Source organism: Boleophthalmus pectinirostris, unplaced genomic scaffold, assembly GCF_026225935.1.
Source record: "Boleophthalmus pectinirostris isolate CB_2022bp ecotype Guang Dong unplaced genomic scaffold, ASM2622593v1 HiC_scaffold_11, whole genome shotgun sequence".
Taxonomy (NCBI): Eukaryota; Metazoa; Chordata; class Actinopteri; order Gobiiformes; family Gobiidae; genus Boleophthalmus; species Boleophthalmus pectinirostris.
Window position 1 is genome coordinate 3,274,831 of NW_026570994.1, and position 14,476 is coordinate 3,289,306.

The 14,476-nt window shown below is 39.8% G+C and overlaps 2 protein-coding genes across 2 annotated transcripts in view; one reads left to right on the top strand and one right to left on the bottom strand.

Moving 5' to 3' along the window:
* gpd2 (glycerol-3-phosphate dehydrogenase 2 (mitochondrial)) overlaps positions 1–2,127 on the bottom strand; it is a 35,805-nt gene extending 33,678 nt beyond the window's left edge. The window contains exon 1 of the mRNA XM_020927069.2: positions 2,001–2,127. The gene's annotated coding sequence lies outside the window, so the exon portion shown is untranslated. The remainder of the gene's footprint in view (positions 1–2,000) is intronic.
* Positions 2,128–6,438: 4,311 nt separating this feature from the next.
* Positions 6,439–14,320, top strand: LOC110162212 (nuclear receptor subfamily 4 group A member 2-like). Its single transcript, XM_055166660.1, has 9 exons — positions 6,439–6,532; positions 7,508–7,613; positions 8,084–8,714; positions 8,929–9,058; positions 9,957–10,102; positions 11,063–11,259; positions 12,094–12,272; positions 13,751–13,888; positions 14,175–14,320. The coding sequence occupies exons 1-9, from the start codon at positions 6,439–6,441 to the stop codon at positions 14,318–14,320; spliced, it is 1,767 nt and encodes a 588-aa protein (XP_055022635.1).
* The last annotated feature ends 156 nt before the right edge of the window (positions 14,321–14,476 follow it).

Consider the following 14,476-nt stretch of genomic DNA (forward strand, 5'->3'; position numbering starts at 1 on the left):
CCTTGTCGTAACACGTCCAGTGAATACAGTGAAATAAACAGAGGCCAGAGTCTCGCTGAGGGAGTCCCAAAATGGACCACACTGACAGCACCAAGATCGACTTCACCAGAGGAGGGTAGTACTCTGTTACATTTACTCTGTTACATTCACTCAGTAACTTTTTAAACAAATGACACTCTTCAGAATACTTTACTAGCAGAATAGTGATAGGTCTCTTTGCAGAAAGAACAAAAATGTGGCTGTTTGCTACAGGTGTTCCAATCAGTAGGAGCAAGTAGAGGGTGCTCTTGGAAAAAAAGGATCAAAACTCAAACACAACGGACTCCAGGCACTCCAAAACAGTAGAAAAAGTTAACACATCGCACGAGGAAAAATGTAGTTAAAAGGCCTTTATTTGAATGGCCAAAGCCAACATGTTTCGACCTTAACTGGTCTTCATCAGGGCTTAATCGAATTATCGAATAATCGAATCATTTAAGCCCTGATGAAGACCAGTTAAGGTCGAAACATGTTGCCTTTGGCCATTCAAATAAAGGCCTTTTAATTATAGTTTTCCTCGTGCGATGTGTTAACTTTTTCTACTGTTTTGGAGTGCCTGGAGTCCGTTGTGTTTGAGTGATAGTACTCTTACTTGAGTCATATTTTTATTTAAAAAAAAATACTGGAGTAAAGTTTCGATTACTCTTCCCACTATGAATAAATCTGCTGGAGACAAATGTCCCAACAGCTACTCCTTAAGTTACTCTCACTTGAGTAGTAGTTTTCCCATATACTTTTTTTTTTTCTCTTGAGGACCACTACTTTGTACTTTGAAGTAACTTGAATACACTTTTTGGCTACTCTACTACCTCTAGTAGCGAATAGAATAAAACACAACACATTTCACTTTGTAGATTTACACAAAGTAATGTCAGACTCAATATAAAAAAAATAAATAAATAAATAAACCCTCAGTAAAGTACAAGTAGAGGTGGTAGAGTAGCCAAAGATTGTACTTAAGTATGAGTAACAATACTTCACACAAAATACACAAAATAGTGTTCCAAGAAATTACGAAATTAAGTTAGTAAGAGGAACTTAAAGAGAAATATTGGAATTATAAGTTGAAGTGAATGTAAACGATAAATAACTTACAAAATCTGGTATTTTCAAAGACACAAAAAATGAGACAAAATGAATCAGATCTAAAGGAGCGGAGAAAGAAACACAAATGTTCAAATCATTTCATATTTATCACTAAACTTTCTCACAGTGGGAAGAGGAACCACAACTTTTACTCAAGTAGGAGTACGGTTACGTTAATGAAAGTATCATCCAAGAAGGGGTAAAAGTATACTGCTAGAAGTACTCTAAAAGTACAATTTCTAAAGTAAATGCAAGTGAGTACTACCCACTTCTGTAAGTACTGTAAGTGAAATGACCAACCTGGAAAATATCTTGAAAAGTTTACTTCTGAAATCTGACTAATGATGAGAGGAGAGCCAGACTAAACATTCGGGGGCCCCTAAACTACTCCGGATGCCCACCCACACCACAACCCGCTGCTGTCACTGTGAGTCAGCACAAGACCTTATTACCATCACTCCTCACACGTGGTTACTTCTACTTCTACTACCACAGTCCATAAACGTGTACTTGTTTTTTTTTTTTTTTTTTTTTTTTTTTTCTGGTTTGCTCGAATAGAAATTACGCACAAATTTACCAAACTAAACTGTGTCAAGACTCGGAATCTCGAGATGGCATCCACACCCCTACACGTTAAAGCCCCTCTCTCTCACTGATCAACAACATAACGCGTGTCGTGTACGTGTAGGAGCAACCGAAAATACCTTCCCCAAAGTGTTTACAGTTGGGGCACGCAAAAATGCAAAGGAGTCAAGTGTTTCCAATGCGCCCTAACCTGAAGTGTCCTTCGCTATGAGATGTGGAGACACGGATGTTTGGAGAATGATCGTGTCTTTTACGTAAATCTTAACGAGTAATCGCAGACGTATTCTTACCGGGTTTGTGTTCGAGGGGTGAGAGGGATGCGGGGCGTAGGGGCATCTGGGGTTCTTCCTCACTTTGACAGTCAGAGCCAGGAGGACCGCGGCCAAAACCAGGAAACGGGGGAAACTCCGAGTGACGGGGCGAAGAGCCAATGGGATGGGAGTATGCCGGGGAGAGGAACCAATCGGATTCGCGGGAAGGCGTAGTAAGGCGGGGTCAAGGGTTGTTGGAGTAATCCGCAGAGCGAGGGGGGATTGTCCCGCCCCCACCCACTGCAAAAAAAATAAAAATAAAAATAAAAATAAATCACCCCGCTGCTGTCAATCACGTCCACTATAAATTAAAATTAAAATTAAAGTAAACAAAATATAAATACAAATACAAAATAAAAATCCAAAATAAAAATAAAAAACAATCTCTTTGTTGCTGTCAATCACATCCACTGTAAATTAAAATTAAAATTAAAGTAAAATAAACAAAATACAAATACAAATACAAAATAAAAATACAAAATAAAAATAAAAAAAATCTCTTTGTTGCTGTCAATCACATCCACTGTAAATTAAAATTAAAATTAAAGTAAACAAAATACAAATACAAAAAAAAAATAAAAATAAAAATAATCAAAATCAATCAATCACTGAAACTGTAAAAATCACAAAATTAAAAATAAAATAAAATAAAATAAAATCAAAATAAACAAAAAAAATAAATAAAAATAATCAAACTGCTGTCAATCACAACACAAAAATAAAATTAAATAAATAATAATAAAATAATCAACTGCTGTCAATCACATCCACTGTAAATTCAAAACAAATAAAAAAATAAAAAAATAAAATAAAATAAATAATAATAAAAAATAAAAATAAAAATGTCAATCACATCCACTGTAAATTAAAATTAAATTAAACTAAATAAAAATACAAAATAAAAATAATCACCCCACTGCTGTCAATCACATCCACTGTAAATTCAAATTCAAATTCAAATTAAACACTGCTACTGTCAATCAAGTCTGTTAAGAAGTTGTTTGCGAAGTAGCAAAGTGGCAAAAAGTACTTAAGTACAAATATTAGGTATCTGTATTTGCAGAGGTGGGTAGTACTCCTTTATATTCCTACTCATATACATTTATTTGAGTAATTTTTTTAAGAAATTGTACTTTTCAGAGTATGTCCCACTTTTCTAGCAACATACTTTTACTCCTCTGTCAGATATGATTTAATTTCCAGTCACATTTTGTGCATTATTTCATGTTCACATTATTTCAATTATTCAGATAAGTTCAAATATAAATGACCTGTCAGTTACTCTTTAAGTTACTCTTTCTTGACTAAGAGTTTTCTCAAATACTTTTTCACTCTTCTTGTCATTGTCATTTCTTGGACCACTACTTTGCACTTGTAATTGAGAAATTGTATTTTAAAGTAACGCTACTATTACTTGAGTACAGTTTTTGGCTACTCTACCAGCTCTGGGTTGTTGTTCAGGAGCCCAGTGAACAGAGGAAGCCTTTCACAGACTTTTGTAACCCCCTGGTATTATTAGCCCAGTTGTTGCAGTAAATAGATTCCTTGCCATTCTAAACACGTGTGCATGTGCTGTCCCAACTGTTCGTTATAATGAACATAGCATGACACTTTTAGTCAACTGTCCTTTATGTTTGACTGGCCAGAAGTTAAAGGGCCCATATTTCACAGTTTTCTGATCTGTGTTATAATGTTGTTACCTCCTCAAAAACATACCTGGAGTTGTTTAAATAAATAGGGCACCAGCGGGAGGTCGGTCCTTGAAGTCCTCAGAGTGTGAGATGGTTCAAATGGCACTAACATGTCACAGAGAGACATGAATCATGTACTAGTACTTGCATAACTGAGCATCTTGCTGTTACATATTCTCGTATGTGTCAGAGTACCATGGGCTCATATTTTGTTGTTTTCTGATATGTTTTAATGTTCTTTTCTGATCAAAAACATACTTGGAGATTTTCAAAATAAGAAATTGGGACACCCCCAGTCTGGAGTGTTTGGTAATAATAAAATTGTGAAACGAGTGTGTAATTGAGGAGAATTGTGCACTCGGGCCATTCATGTCACATTTTCTTTGTGTTTTGGTCATTTTTAAGCAGCTTTTCTGTATTTTACCTAAACAAATGACAATTTATGCGTCTCTTTACTATTGGCAGTCCAAATCACAGGGTTTAAAAGTTCACATCTTGTGGAACGACTTCAGCAGTGTGAAACCCTCATGAGAGGTGACTGGATTTCAAACAGGCTTTGATTTTCTTGCGATCTACAATTACCGATCAGGAGCAGGACGTGAGGTATTAATGTTTACTACACGAAGCACAACACACGATGAAGCCAAAAGTCAGCCTGATGATCCCAAAACCAGTTGCACAAGTGAAAAATCGGCAACCTGGAGTTGTGTTTTATTTCATTCACACGTTTGATACACAAACCCTGCATATTTAGGCTCAGTTCTTCTCTCAAACAGAAAACACTCTGTTCCACCTTGTGATGTCATGTGGTAATACAGGAATTACTCCACTGTGTTTTTAAATGGCAGACACCTTCACTAGAATCATTTGGATGATTTCAGCCCTGAAATCTCTACTGAACTAAAGATGAAAGGTAGCTGCTGACCTGAAACCAACACTAAATGACATCACAAGGTGGAACAAGGAACAGAGCATTTTGAGCTTTGGCAATGCATTAATAAAGAGTTACTCAAACGTGGGAAAAAACAAAACAAAAACAAAAACACACAACTCCAGGTTTATTTTTGAGGAGGTAACAACAATCTAACATGTCTTAAAACTCACAGAAGTCAATTTTTCATAATATGGGACCTTTAAAAACTGTATCTGATATATGGATCACTAACTAACAACAAAGTTCACATTTGGGCTACATATAGGTCACAGTTTGCATAACTTATTTGATAATGAGCTGCAGGTCTCTTAGAATACCATAAATAATGTTTTAAGGCAGTCACAACTCAGGAAACATCAGTGATATCAGTTGCAGTCCCCAAGAAATACTCTTTTTTTTCACATGAAACACTTAAAAAATTAAACTTTGCCACAGCAGTCATCATGTTCAAGTTCAGAATGCACATGTGTCTTTGGCTCACAGTTCTATTATTAGACACACAAGCTCAGGACAACAGTCAGCGGTCTACACTAATACAACACAGAACATGATATAACATTAAAGTGTGTGTAGATAAAGTGACAAGTACACACTCCACATTAATAATAAATTACGCTATAATAATAATAATAAAAATACTCTATAATGTGTGCCGGCAAGGTCAAAAAATGCAAGACAGTCTGGATTTGTTAGGCAAAACAACAGCTGTTGGAGCAAAGGAGAATGTAAATGGTTCTGGTTGTGGTGCTGATAACGCCCCCTGAAGGCAGCAGCTCATATTGCAGCGTCATGTTCACTGTGCAGTAGTGTGAACGATCTTTGACTCAACTGTCTCCATGTGCTGGGACTAAAGCTTGAGTCATTCTGTTAGGAGGAATTCTTTGTATTTATTAAAATTTTTCATATTAAAGTATTCATAAAACACATTGAAACAAAAACAAACACACACAAACATAAAAAATAACAACATTAATCGCACACAGAAACTGATCACTGATGATAATGAGGTGCAAACTTGTAAATATTCATTTAACATCCAATATTGTACAAGTCACTATAAAAACATTACTTATTTTTCAAAAAGTCTACTAAGGGTCTCCAGATGTCCTCAAAGCTTTTCCTCTCAAAATAAATGTAAGTCTTTCCAATGCAGTGCAAGACGGAAAAAGATCATCTAAACTTTTATAGGAGGCGAGTCCACATTTTTCCAAAATAAGGCGATAGTTCTACTGGTCTGCAGGAGACCAAGATCCACCAGTGTGGCTTGTTTTTTATTAATAACAAAATCTTTGGGATACAAACCCAAAATACACAGCGTCGCCCAATGTGGAAACTCTACACCAGCTCTAGAGGATATGGTATGAATCACAGATTTCTAGTAGCTCTGAACTTTCCAGCAATCCCATAAACAATGGAAACAAAGTGCTCTTATCATTTGCACATTTATTACAAATACTGTATCTGGAATGTCAAGAGCCCATTGATGTCATTAACCATTTATACTGTAACAACTGCACTGTAGTATTATGGTTTGTTTTAGGGGTTTAAGATGAGCTTTTCCCCAATCAGCAGCTTCAGTTTTCTCTTGAGTGTCTATAGTCCATGCTTCCAACCTGTCCTTTATCACGTGACATTAAAGTTTCATAAAATAGCGACATTGTTAGGAATTTCTGGTCGGACCCAAATATGCAGAAAGAAAAAAGGTATTTCATTAACAAAAATAATCTTGGAGGGGCGATAGGTCCAGGGGAGACAGGACAGGTCCAGATTGGCTGCAAATGGGAGGTACGTGATGATGGAGGTTGACCAGAGGCTTACGGAAACAGGTGGCAACGGGATGAGGCTGGGGGGGGGAGGGGTGCTGGTGATAGGACGAAAAGAAACTGGTAAGTATCAAAAAATCTTCAGAATTCTCAAAAAACAAACAAAAAGCCTGAGTAGTTCACCACAGAATGACGGAATGATCTGGCACTGGAGAGCAGGTCTTTTATGGCAGGAGATAATTGCTTGATGAGGATCGGGAGCTCAGCAGGTGTAATTGGGGACCCGCCTAGGAAACGCCAAACAAGGTAAAGAGAGAAGGGAAGAGGAAGCAGGGAAAGGAGGGGTAGGAGGAGCAGGATGAAACCCTCATGACATCTGCTTCCTTCTATTTAAACTTGAGGAGACACTATCCTCTATACTAGATGAAGGAGGTTCACAGAAAATATTTTTAAGCTTTGATGACATAAAGTGTAGGAACTTAAAATTTTTTTTCAAAATGTTACAAAATTTCAGACAACTTTGATTAAACATCAGTGCTTCACCATTAACATATTGCTGATATTAATTTTACCCCTCTGAGCCCATATTTTAAAACCCTCATCTGCCCTCCCTGGTTTGAAGGCTGCATTACTCTATATGGGAGAAAAACATGAGAGTAAAGGAGGAATTCTTATAGTACATATTTTAGACAAAAAATTGTGTTTATTGGTCTGAAAATATTAGAAAAAACATGAGTCCTTACTGGGAATTGGAATGTTATTCCTTTGGCTGTAATCTTCCACAGTATGACTCAAAACTTGTCTATCTCCATGGAGAATGTTTAGAAGTATAAAGAAAAGAAAGTTACAGGCTGTATGTCAGAAATGAACTGAACAGCTGAATAGTTTTAGAATGATGTTGATCTGTATCAGAACAAGTAGAAGAGCACATATACTAGTATACACACATGGACACTATGAACTTACCTGGACCACAGAGGATAACACACATGCTACTGTTTGGCTCACCTTATCACACGAGAGCGGACTGCCTCTCCAGGACTGCCTATTCCAGCTCCTCCTCTCTGCCGTCACTGTGCGTAAAGCTCTTTGGCACAGGAGCGCACCGTGGTGGACACTATCAGCACACTGTTTACAGCGGGACACACGCACAGGTGCACGGGCTTTCTCCTGCTCCACGGATCTGCTCCACACGGACTCTCAGGTATGACACGTTTAATACATAATTAATGTATATTCAGAGGTCTGTTGTGCTATGAGCCCAAGACCACAATGAAGTGTGAGTCTAGTCCTTATGAGTCTATTTTTATTGATTGATTCGCGTACTTTGTGTATTGTTTTAGGGAGTAATTTACAGTTTTACTTACTTTACTAACAATTGAATACCACTGTCTTCTCTGTTTCTTTGTTTAGTCTACATTTAATCCGTTCCTATTTTATTTATTGTTTTGCTGCTTCACTTAAAGCAAGAGGGAGAACGCGCGCGCAGAGCGCATTAAAAGACGTGGAACAAAAGGAGATGAAAGTGTGCAGTCGTGTTGGGCTCAAAATGCTGCCAGTGTAACAGCCTCTAGATGGGAGGAAGTCAAAAACACAAATAGCACTAATATAAAGGACTGGGTGTTTGTTTCTTCACGATCATCTCAGACTCGTTGTTGGTCTGTTTTGTTGCAGATGCGATAGAAAAGTTGAAGTTTGGGTAGAGGAGGATCTGGCGACAGTCTGGGCAGCCATGCCGTGCCTGCGCACGCACCTCTCCTCCAGTGGCGCGCTGGGGGACTCCAGGTGTCCAGACTTTCTCACTCCGGAGTTTGTTAAGTTCAGTATGGACCTGACCAACAGTGAGCTGCTGTCTGCGGCCCCAGCGCTCAGCGGCTCCCCGGGGCCCGCGTCACCGCTGCGCTGTATGTTCCACATGCACATCCCGGCCGAGGAGCCGTGCGTAAAGGCCGAGGAGACAGACATGTCCCCAGCGGAGGAGCTGCTGTCCTCCTGTTGTCCCCCGTGTCCACGCGCAGTGCTTAGCACCTCCGAGAGCGTCCCGTGGGAGGACACGGGCTGCCAGTGCCTTCAGTCAGACCTCAACAGGACGCACAGTCTCCCCAGACTCTCGCTGTGGTCCGTCCAACAGCACAGCGGCCAGAGACCGGCTCCGTGCCACCCTCCCCCGGAGCCAAAGCTGCGCGTGACAGTGGGCTTTCCTCACGCGCTTCGTGGAGACGCCCTGTGCGCGGTGTGCGGAGACAGCGCGGCGTGCCAGCACTACGGCGTGCGCACGTGCGAGGGCTGCAAGGGCTTCTTCAAGGTTTGTCCCTCACAGGTTTGTCCCTCACATGTCTGAAAGTGTCTTGGAACAGGCATGCGTCATGCGTCCTGATCCATTTGGGCTTCACTACCATTTATTTTCGTCCACCTGGTGCCAGTGCGCCAGGGGACCACCCTGGTGGATTTGGCACAGGCTGAGATGATAGAGCCTGTGCGCCCTCCTCATGATGAACACGGCTGTCTGTTGTGTGCAGCGCACGGTGCAGAAGAATGCCAAGTACGTGTGTCTGGCGTCCCGGAGCTGCCCCGTGGACAAACGCCGGCGCAACCGCTGCCAGTACTGCCGCTTCCAGAAGTGCCTGGACGTGGGCATGGTCAAGGACGGTGAGCGCACGCCCTCTGCTGGTGACGTACATAAATACTCCAAAGATTGTCACAAGTTTATTTGTTTGTTTATTTAGAACTTTATCTCTCTACGACTGAATGTTCTAGTCTAATCATAAATGATCAAAATAGACTGGAGACAATCTACTATTGTAATAAATAGGATGATATGGAATAGAATAGAATAAGATGAATTGCAAATTACGACATATTTAAATACATTTTTTTTCTTGCAAAATGTATAAAAACACAAGTTTCCAAAATGCTGCTGTAATTGACATGTAAAAGATTCTCTATTCAGTCGCCCTGATGTTATTATTAACAAAAACATATAATTATCAAATCAGAAAGAACTAAGTTTTCCCATGTCTCCTAAAACTGCTACTTAAATAAGAGTAAAGGGGTTGTTGGTGTAACATGCAATTTATAAAGTAATTTTTCTATGTTAATGCAATAATAACTGTAAAGACAAAACATAAAGTTATTTTGTTTTGTTTTTGTGGTACAAGAAACAAAAATGGTTCACATCATTTGTCACTAATAGATTTACCCACGGACTTACTGACACTGTACAAGATATTACTCAAGTAGGAGGAAAAGTATGGTGTCTGAAAACCTCTCTATGTACAATTTTATTAAAAAGTTACAATATAAATCAATATTTAGTTGTTACATACATATTACAGAAGTCTCTATATCTTACACATATACATCACATATTTAATGTCTTTTGTGTGTGTAACATTGAGAGGATGTATCCAAACTTTTGCCTGGTAGCGTATGATAATTATTTACTACACACACTCACCACCAAATAGAGAACATGTCACACACTTGAACTTTAGAGCTCTAACGTTTGATTCGACTGTCTCCATGGTAACCCGGTGCTTGTGTGCAGTGGTCCGGAGAGACGGGCTGAAGGGCCGGAGGGGACGTCTTCCCTCCAAACACGTTCCGGTCCAGGCCTCCAGCTCCCTGCTCCGCTCCCTGATCCAAGCCCACCAGGAGACCAGCGCCCAGGCCAGCAGCTCCAACGCTCCACAGGTACGGCCAGACCAAAGACGAGGAGGTGACACGTTCAAACAGGTTTAAGTGGAAATGTAGATGAATTAGAATTTATTTATTTGGAGGATAAGCCCCTTGAGATTTCTTGCCATCTCATTTTCGACGGGGTCCTCACAACAATGAAAGACAGATACAGTAGAGCAGACAATAGGATAAATAAATATGAAAAAAAAAATCAACACAACCACACACACACACGCTCACTCTTGACTGTTTGACATATAATAAAACAAGTTTGAGGGAAAAAAAACAAAAAGCAAAAAAAACAAAACAGAGTCCAAAAATAATCACAACAAAAATTCAACAAAATGATCAAAAACAATGACATGGGTTCTGTAAATATTGAACAAGAGCATTTTTATACGAAGGGACAGAATCCACGAATCGCTGAGGGAAGATTATTTCAATCAAAAGCTTTATATTTAAATGAGTTTTCCTGTTTTTGACTCTTGGGACGACAAAAAATATCTCATCTGCGTGACGTAAACTGTAAGAGGGTCTGAATGGAATTAAATACTGTTTAAGAGCTTCATGAGAACTGAGATTAATACATTTAAAGATAAATAATAACAGTGAAGTTGATGTCAGGAGAACAGAGTGAGCAGGACAGTTGGTGATACATCGTACAGTGGTGAGTTCTGAAGGGACAACGGAGAATGAATCTGCACAGACTGTTCTAGAAAACGTTGAGTGGTGGGAGGACAGAAGTTGTAGTATACTGATAAATAATCACAGTAATCTAAAAGGGGAAGAATTAGTTGTGAGATAATCTTTTTCCTAACAGAAAAGCTAAAACAATTGATGGGCTGATCCATGAGAGTGAATGAGAGTGACGGGTCAAGCAGTTATTATTATTATTGGTCATTATTAGCAGTTAATACCTTTTAGAAGTGTAAAATGTATTTGTCTTCATCGTCATACTCCTCTGCTCCCTGACAGTGTGACGAGAGTGTCCCAGAGGCAGCGGATGACTCGGCTCACGTGCGGCTCTTCTACGGCCTCCTGACCCGCTCCATGGACGTCCTGCACAGATGGGCCCTGAAGATCCCAGGCTTTTCCTCTTTTCCCAAACAGGACCAAGACCTCCTGTTTTACTCCGCCTTCCTGGAGCTGTTTGTGCTGCACTTGGCCTACAGGTATGAGACGAAACAGAGATCCTGTCAGTCACCAATCCATGTATTTTACTACACACATGCAACAGTGAGAACACGAGATTAAGACATTGTTAAAGAACCGTATTATGCTATTTTCTGGTCTATATTGTAATTTTGTTTCTTCATCACAAACATGTTTAACACACAAACCAAACAACAAAACATATTTAGTATTCCACTGTGTTTTTAACTCCATACACCTCCACTAGAATCATTTGGATGATTTCAGTCCTGGAATATCCAATCTCTACTGAACAAATGGTAAGGTACCTGTTAACTTCATAAGTAAGTCAGTCTTTATTTATATAGCGCTTTTCACAGACATTTTTGTCACAAAAACACTTTACAGATCATTATTCAGTATTATTCATTCACTTCTATACCTGCTGATGGTAAGATACTGTTGTAGCCACAGGTGCCCTGGGGCAGACTGACAGAAGTGCGGCTGCCATGCCAATTGGTGCCATCGGTCCCTCTGACCACCACCATCACTCACACACCACTTTCATACTAGGCGATGTGGGTGAAGTGTCTTGCCTAAGGACACAACGACAGTTATTCCCACTGGCACCCCCTGTGGCACCTGATTTTCCCAGTGTCTCGCATCCAAGTACTAACCAGGCCCGGCCTTTCTTAGCTTCTGAGATCTAACGGGATCAGGCTTTTACAAGCCGGTATGGCTTGTAAAAGTTCATGACATCACAAGTTTCGCAACCTGAGAAACGTTTCTCCCAAAATATTCCATCTTTTCAGGTCCTCAAACTGTTGCTTATAAGTTGAAAACATGCTCACCTTGCTCATCTTTTTCCTGGTTAGGTCGAGTCCAGAGGAGGGCCGGCTCTTCTTCTGCGACGGCTCCGTGCTGTCGGTGTCTCAGTGTGAGCGAGGCTTCGGTCTGTGGATCCACGCTCTGCTGGAGTTTTCCTTCAGCCTGCGCGCCATGGAGCTGGACACGCCCACCTTCTGCTGCCTCTGCGCCCTCGCCCTGCTCACCGGTGACACAAACCTTTACCACCAACAGTGTCCAGAGCTATTCATACTTTGCAGCCGGTGTTATGAACGTTTGTGATGCTAACTGGAGGCACTGGTCTGTCTGAGCATCTGTTAGGTCGTAGTTTTTGTTGAAACTCATTGATCACAGGCTTTCCACCGTATTTCTTCTTGAGTTTTAAGATTTATATGTATTGTATTGTGTCACCATAGTAACTGCTGTACATTCTGCCATAGACATTCATGCAGACCAACCACACCCACCCCTTTCCCACATGATGTCAATGCAGAGTATCAATAGGCCCTTTAAAATTCTCTGTGACAATGCAAAAACTAAAATCTAGCCCAGTTAAGATGACCTGAATTAAGAAAGTTTTATCAGGATTTGAGTCAATTTCACTTGACAAGTAAAATGATCTACCAGTGGAACAAGACTTTTTGTACTTAAAATAAGAAAATACATCTTGCCGCACTTAAGATAAGAAAAACAACAACTTTTTGCACTTAAAATAAATAAATAAAATTGAATGTTGCCTGAATTAAAAAAAAAAAAAAATCACACTTATTCCATTAGTAGATCATTTTACTTTTCAAGTTGAATCAACTCAATTAAAGTCAAATGTTTAAGTAATTTGAACTTATATAGATATTGTTTTTTGCAGTGCAGGAGAATGTGTAAAAGTCTGGAAAGGAGGCAACTAGAGGCAAAGTGAAACAGATCATAATATATTTTCAATAATTAACTGACATCAGATCTAAATGTTGATGATTTTAAAGGCTTTATACAAGAAAAGCTAGAATTTAGAATTTTCAGAAGGAAGGAATCTCTGTTTGCTTTTCTCTTTCTCTGGAAAACGTTCTATTTTCTAGCTTCATAATAATATATTTGTATACAAAATTAAAAACTACAAACAAATACTGTACTCTGATTGGCCCATGCATTAGGGATGTAATGATATCCAAATCTCTAGGTATGATAATATCATGATATGCATCTCTGTACAATATTTATTGTGATATAGAATTGTAAATGGGACACTTTTTTGCTTTTAAAATACTTTGACAAGATTTTGGTGTGAATTATTTTTGTCATAATCCCAAGAATTCAAGTAAAAAACATATTTCTTCATGTTTTCTGCACTGAAATGAATCATGGGATATGTAGTTCCTGATGTTTATAAGCTGTTGCTTCTATAAAATCTGCATTTAAGCAAAGGAACTTGTGATTCGATATATTGTGACAGCCCACGATATTATTGTGAGATTTTTATATCCCTAATTATAATACATTACAAAATACATTTTAATGCAGATATTCTGTATTCTGTTACTATATACAGTACATTTTCAGTATGTAAGTTTTCTTCCCATCACTGGTTGCGATCCCGTACTAAAATGACAATTGCGTACGGAATAAATAATAATAGATTTTCAGTGTGGTCCGTATAATTTCTAACCTGTCTGTCTTGTTTTGCGTGTGCAGAGAGAGGAGGCCTCAAGGAACCCCAGAAGCTGCAGCGTCTCCAGAGCCGCGTGCTCCAGTGTTTGAGGAGCACCGACCCTCGACTGGATGGAGGTCTGAGGAACGCTGACCTTCAGCTGGATGGGAGGTTTGAGGAGCGCAGACCCTTGTCTGGATGGAGGTCTGAGGAGAACAGACCCTCACCTGGACGGAGGTCTGAGGAGCAGTGAGAATTGGCTGGACGAAGGTTTAAGGAGCGCTGACCTTCGCCTGGATGGAAATCAGAGGAACACTGACCCTCACCTGGATGGAGGTCTGAGGAGCGCAGACCCTCACCTGGATGGAGGTCTGAGGAGCGCAGACCCTCACCTGGATGGAGGTCTGAGGAGCGCAGACCCTCACCTGGATGGAGGTCTGAGGAGCACTGCCCCTCGCCTGGATGGAGGTCTGAGCCTGCTCCTGGACGGGTTGCCCCAGCTCAGAGCTCTGTGCCTCCAGGGTCTACAGAGGATCTTCTACCTCAAGTTGGAGGACCTGGTGTCTCCACCTGCTGTTATAGACAAACTGTTCCTGGACACACTTCCCTTTTAGAGAAAAAACAACAACAATACAACAGGGATGGAAAATAAAATACAAACTCATGTTACTGTAATTGAGTATGTTTTTGGTATTTGTACTTTTTGGAATAGAGATTTAAACATGTACTAAACCTCTAATTGGTTTAATTATTTCATAGTAGGAATTAGA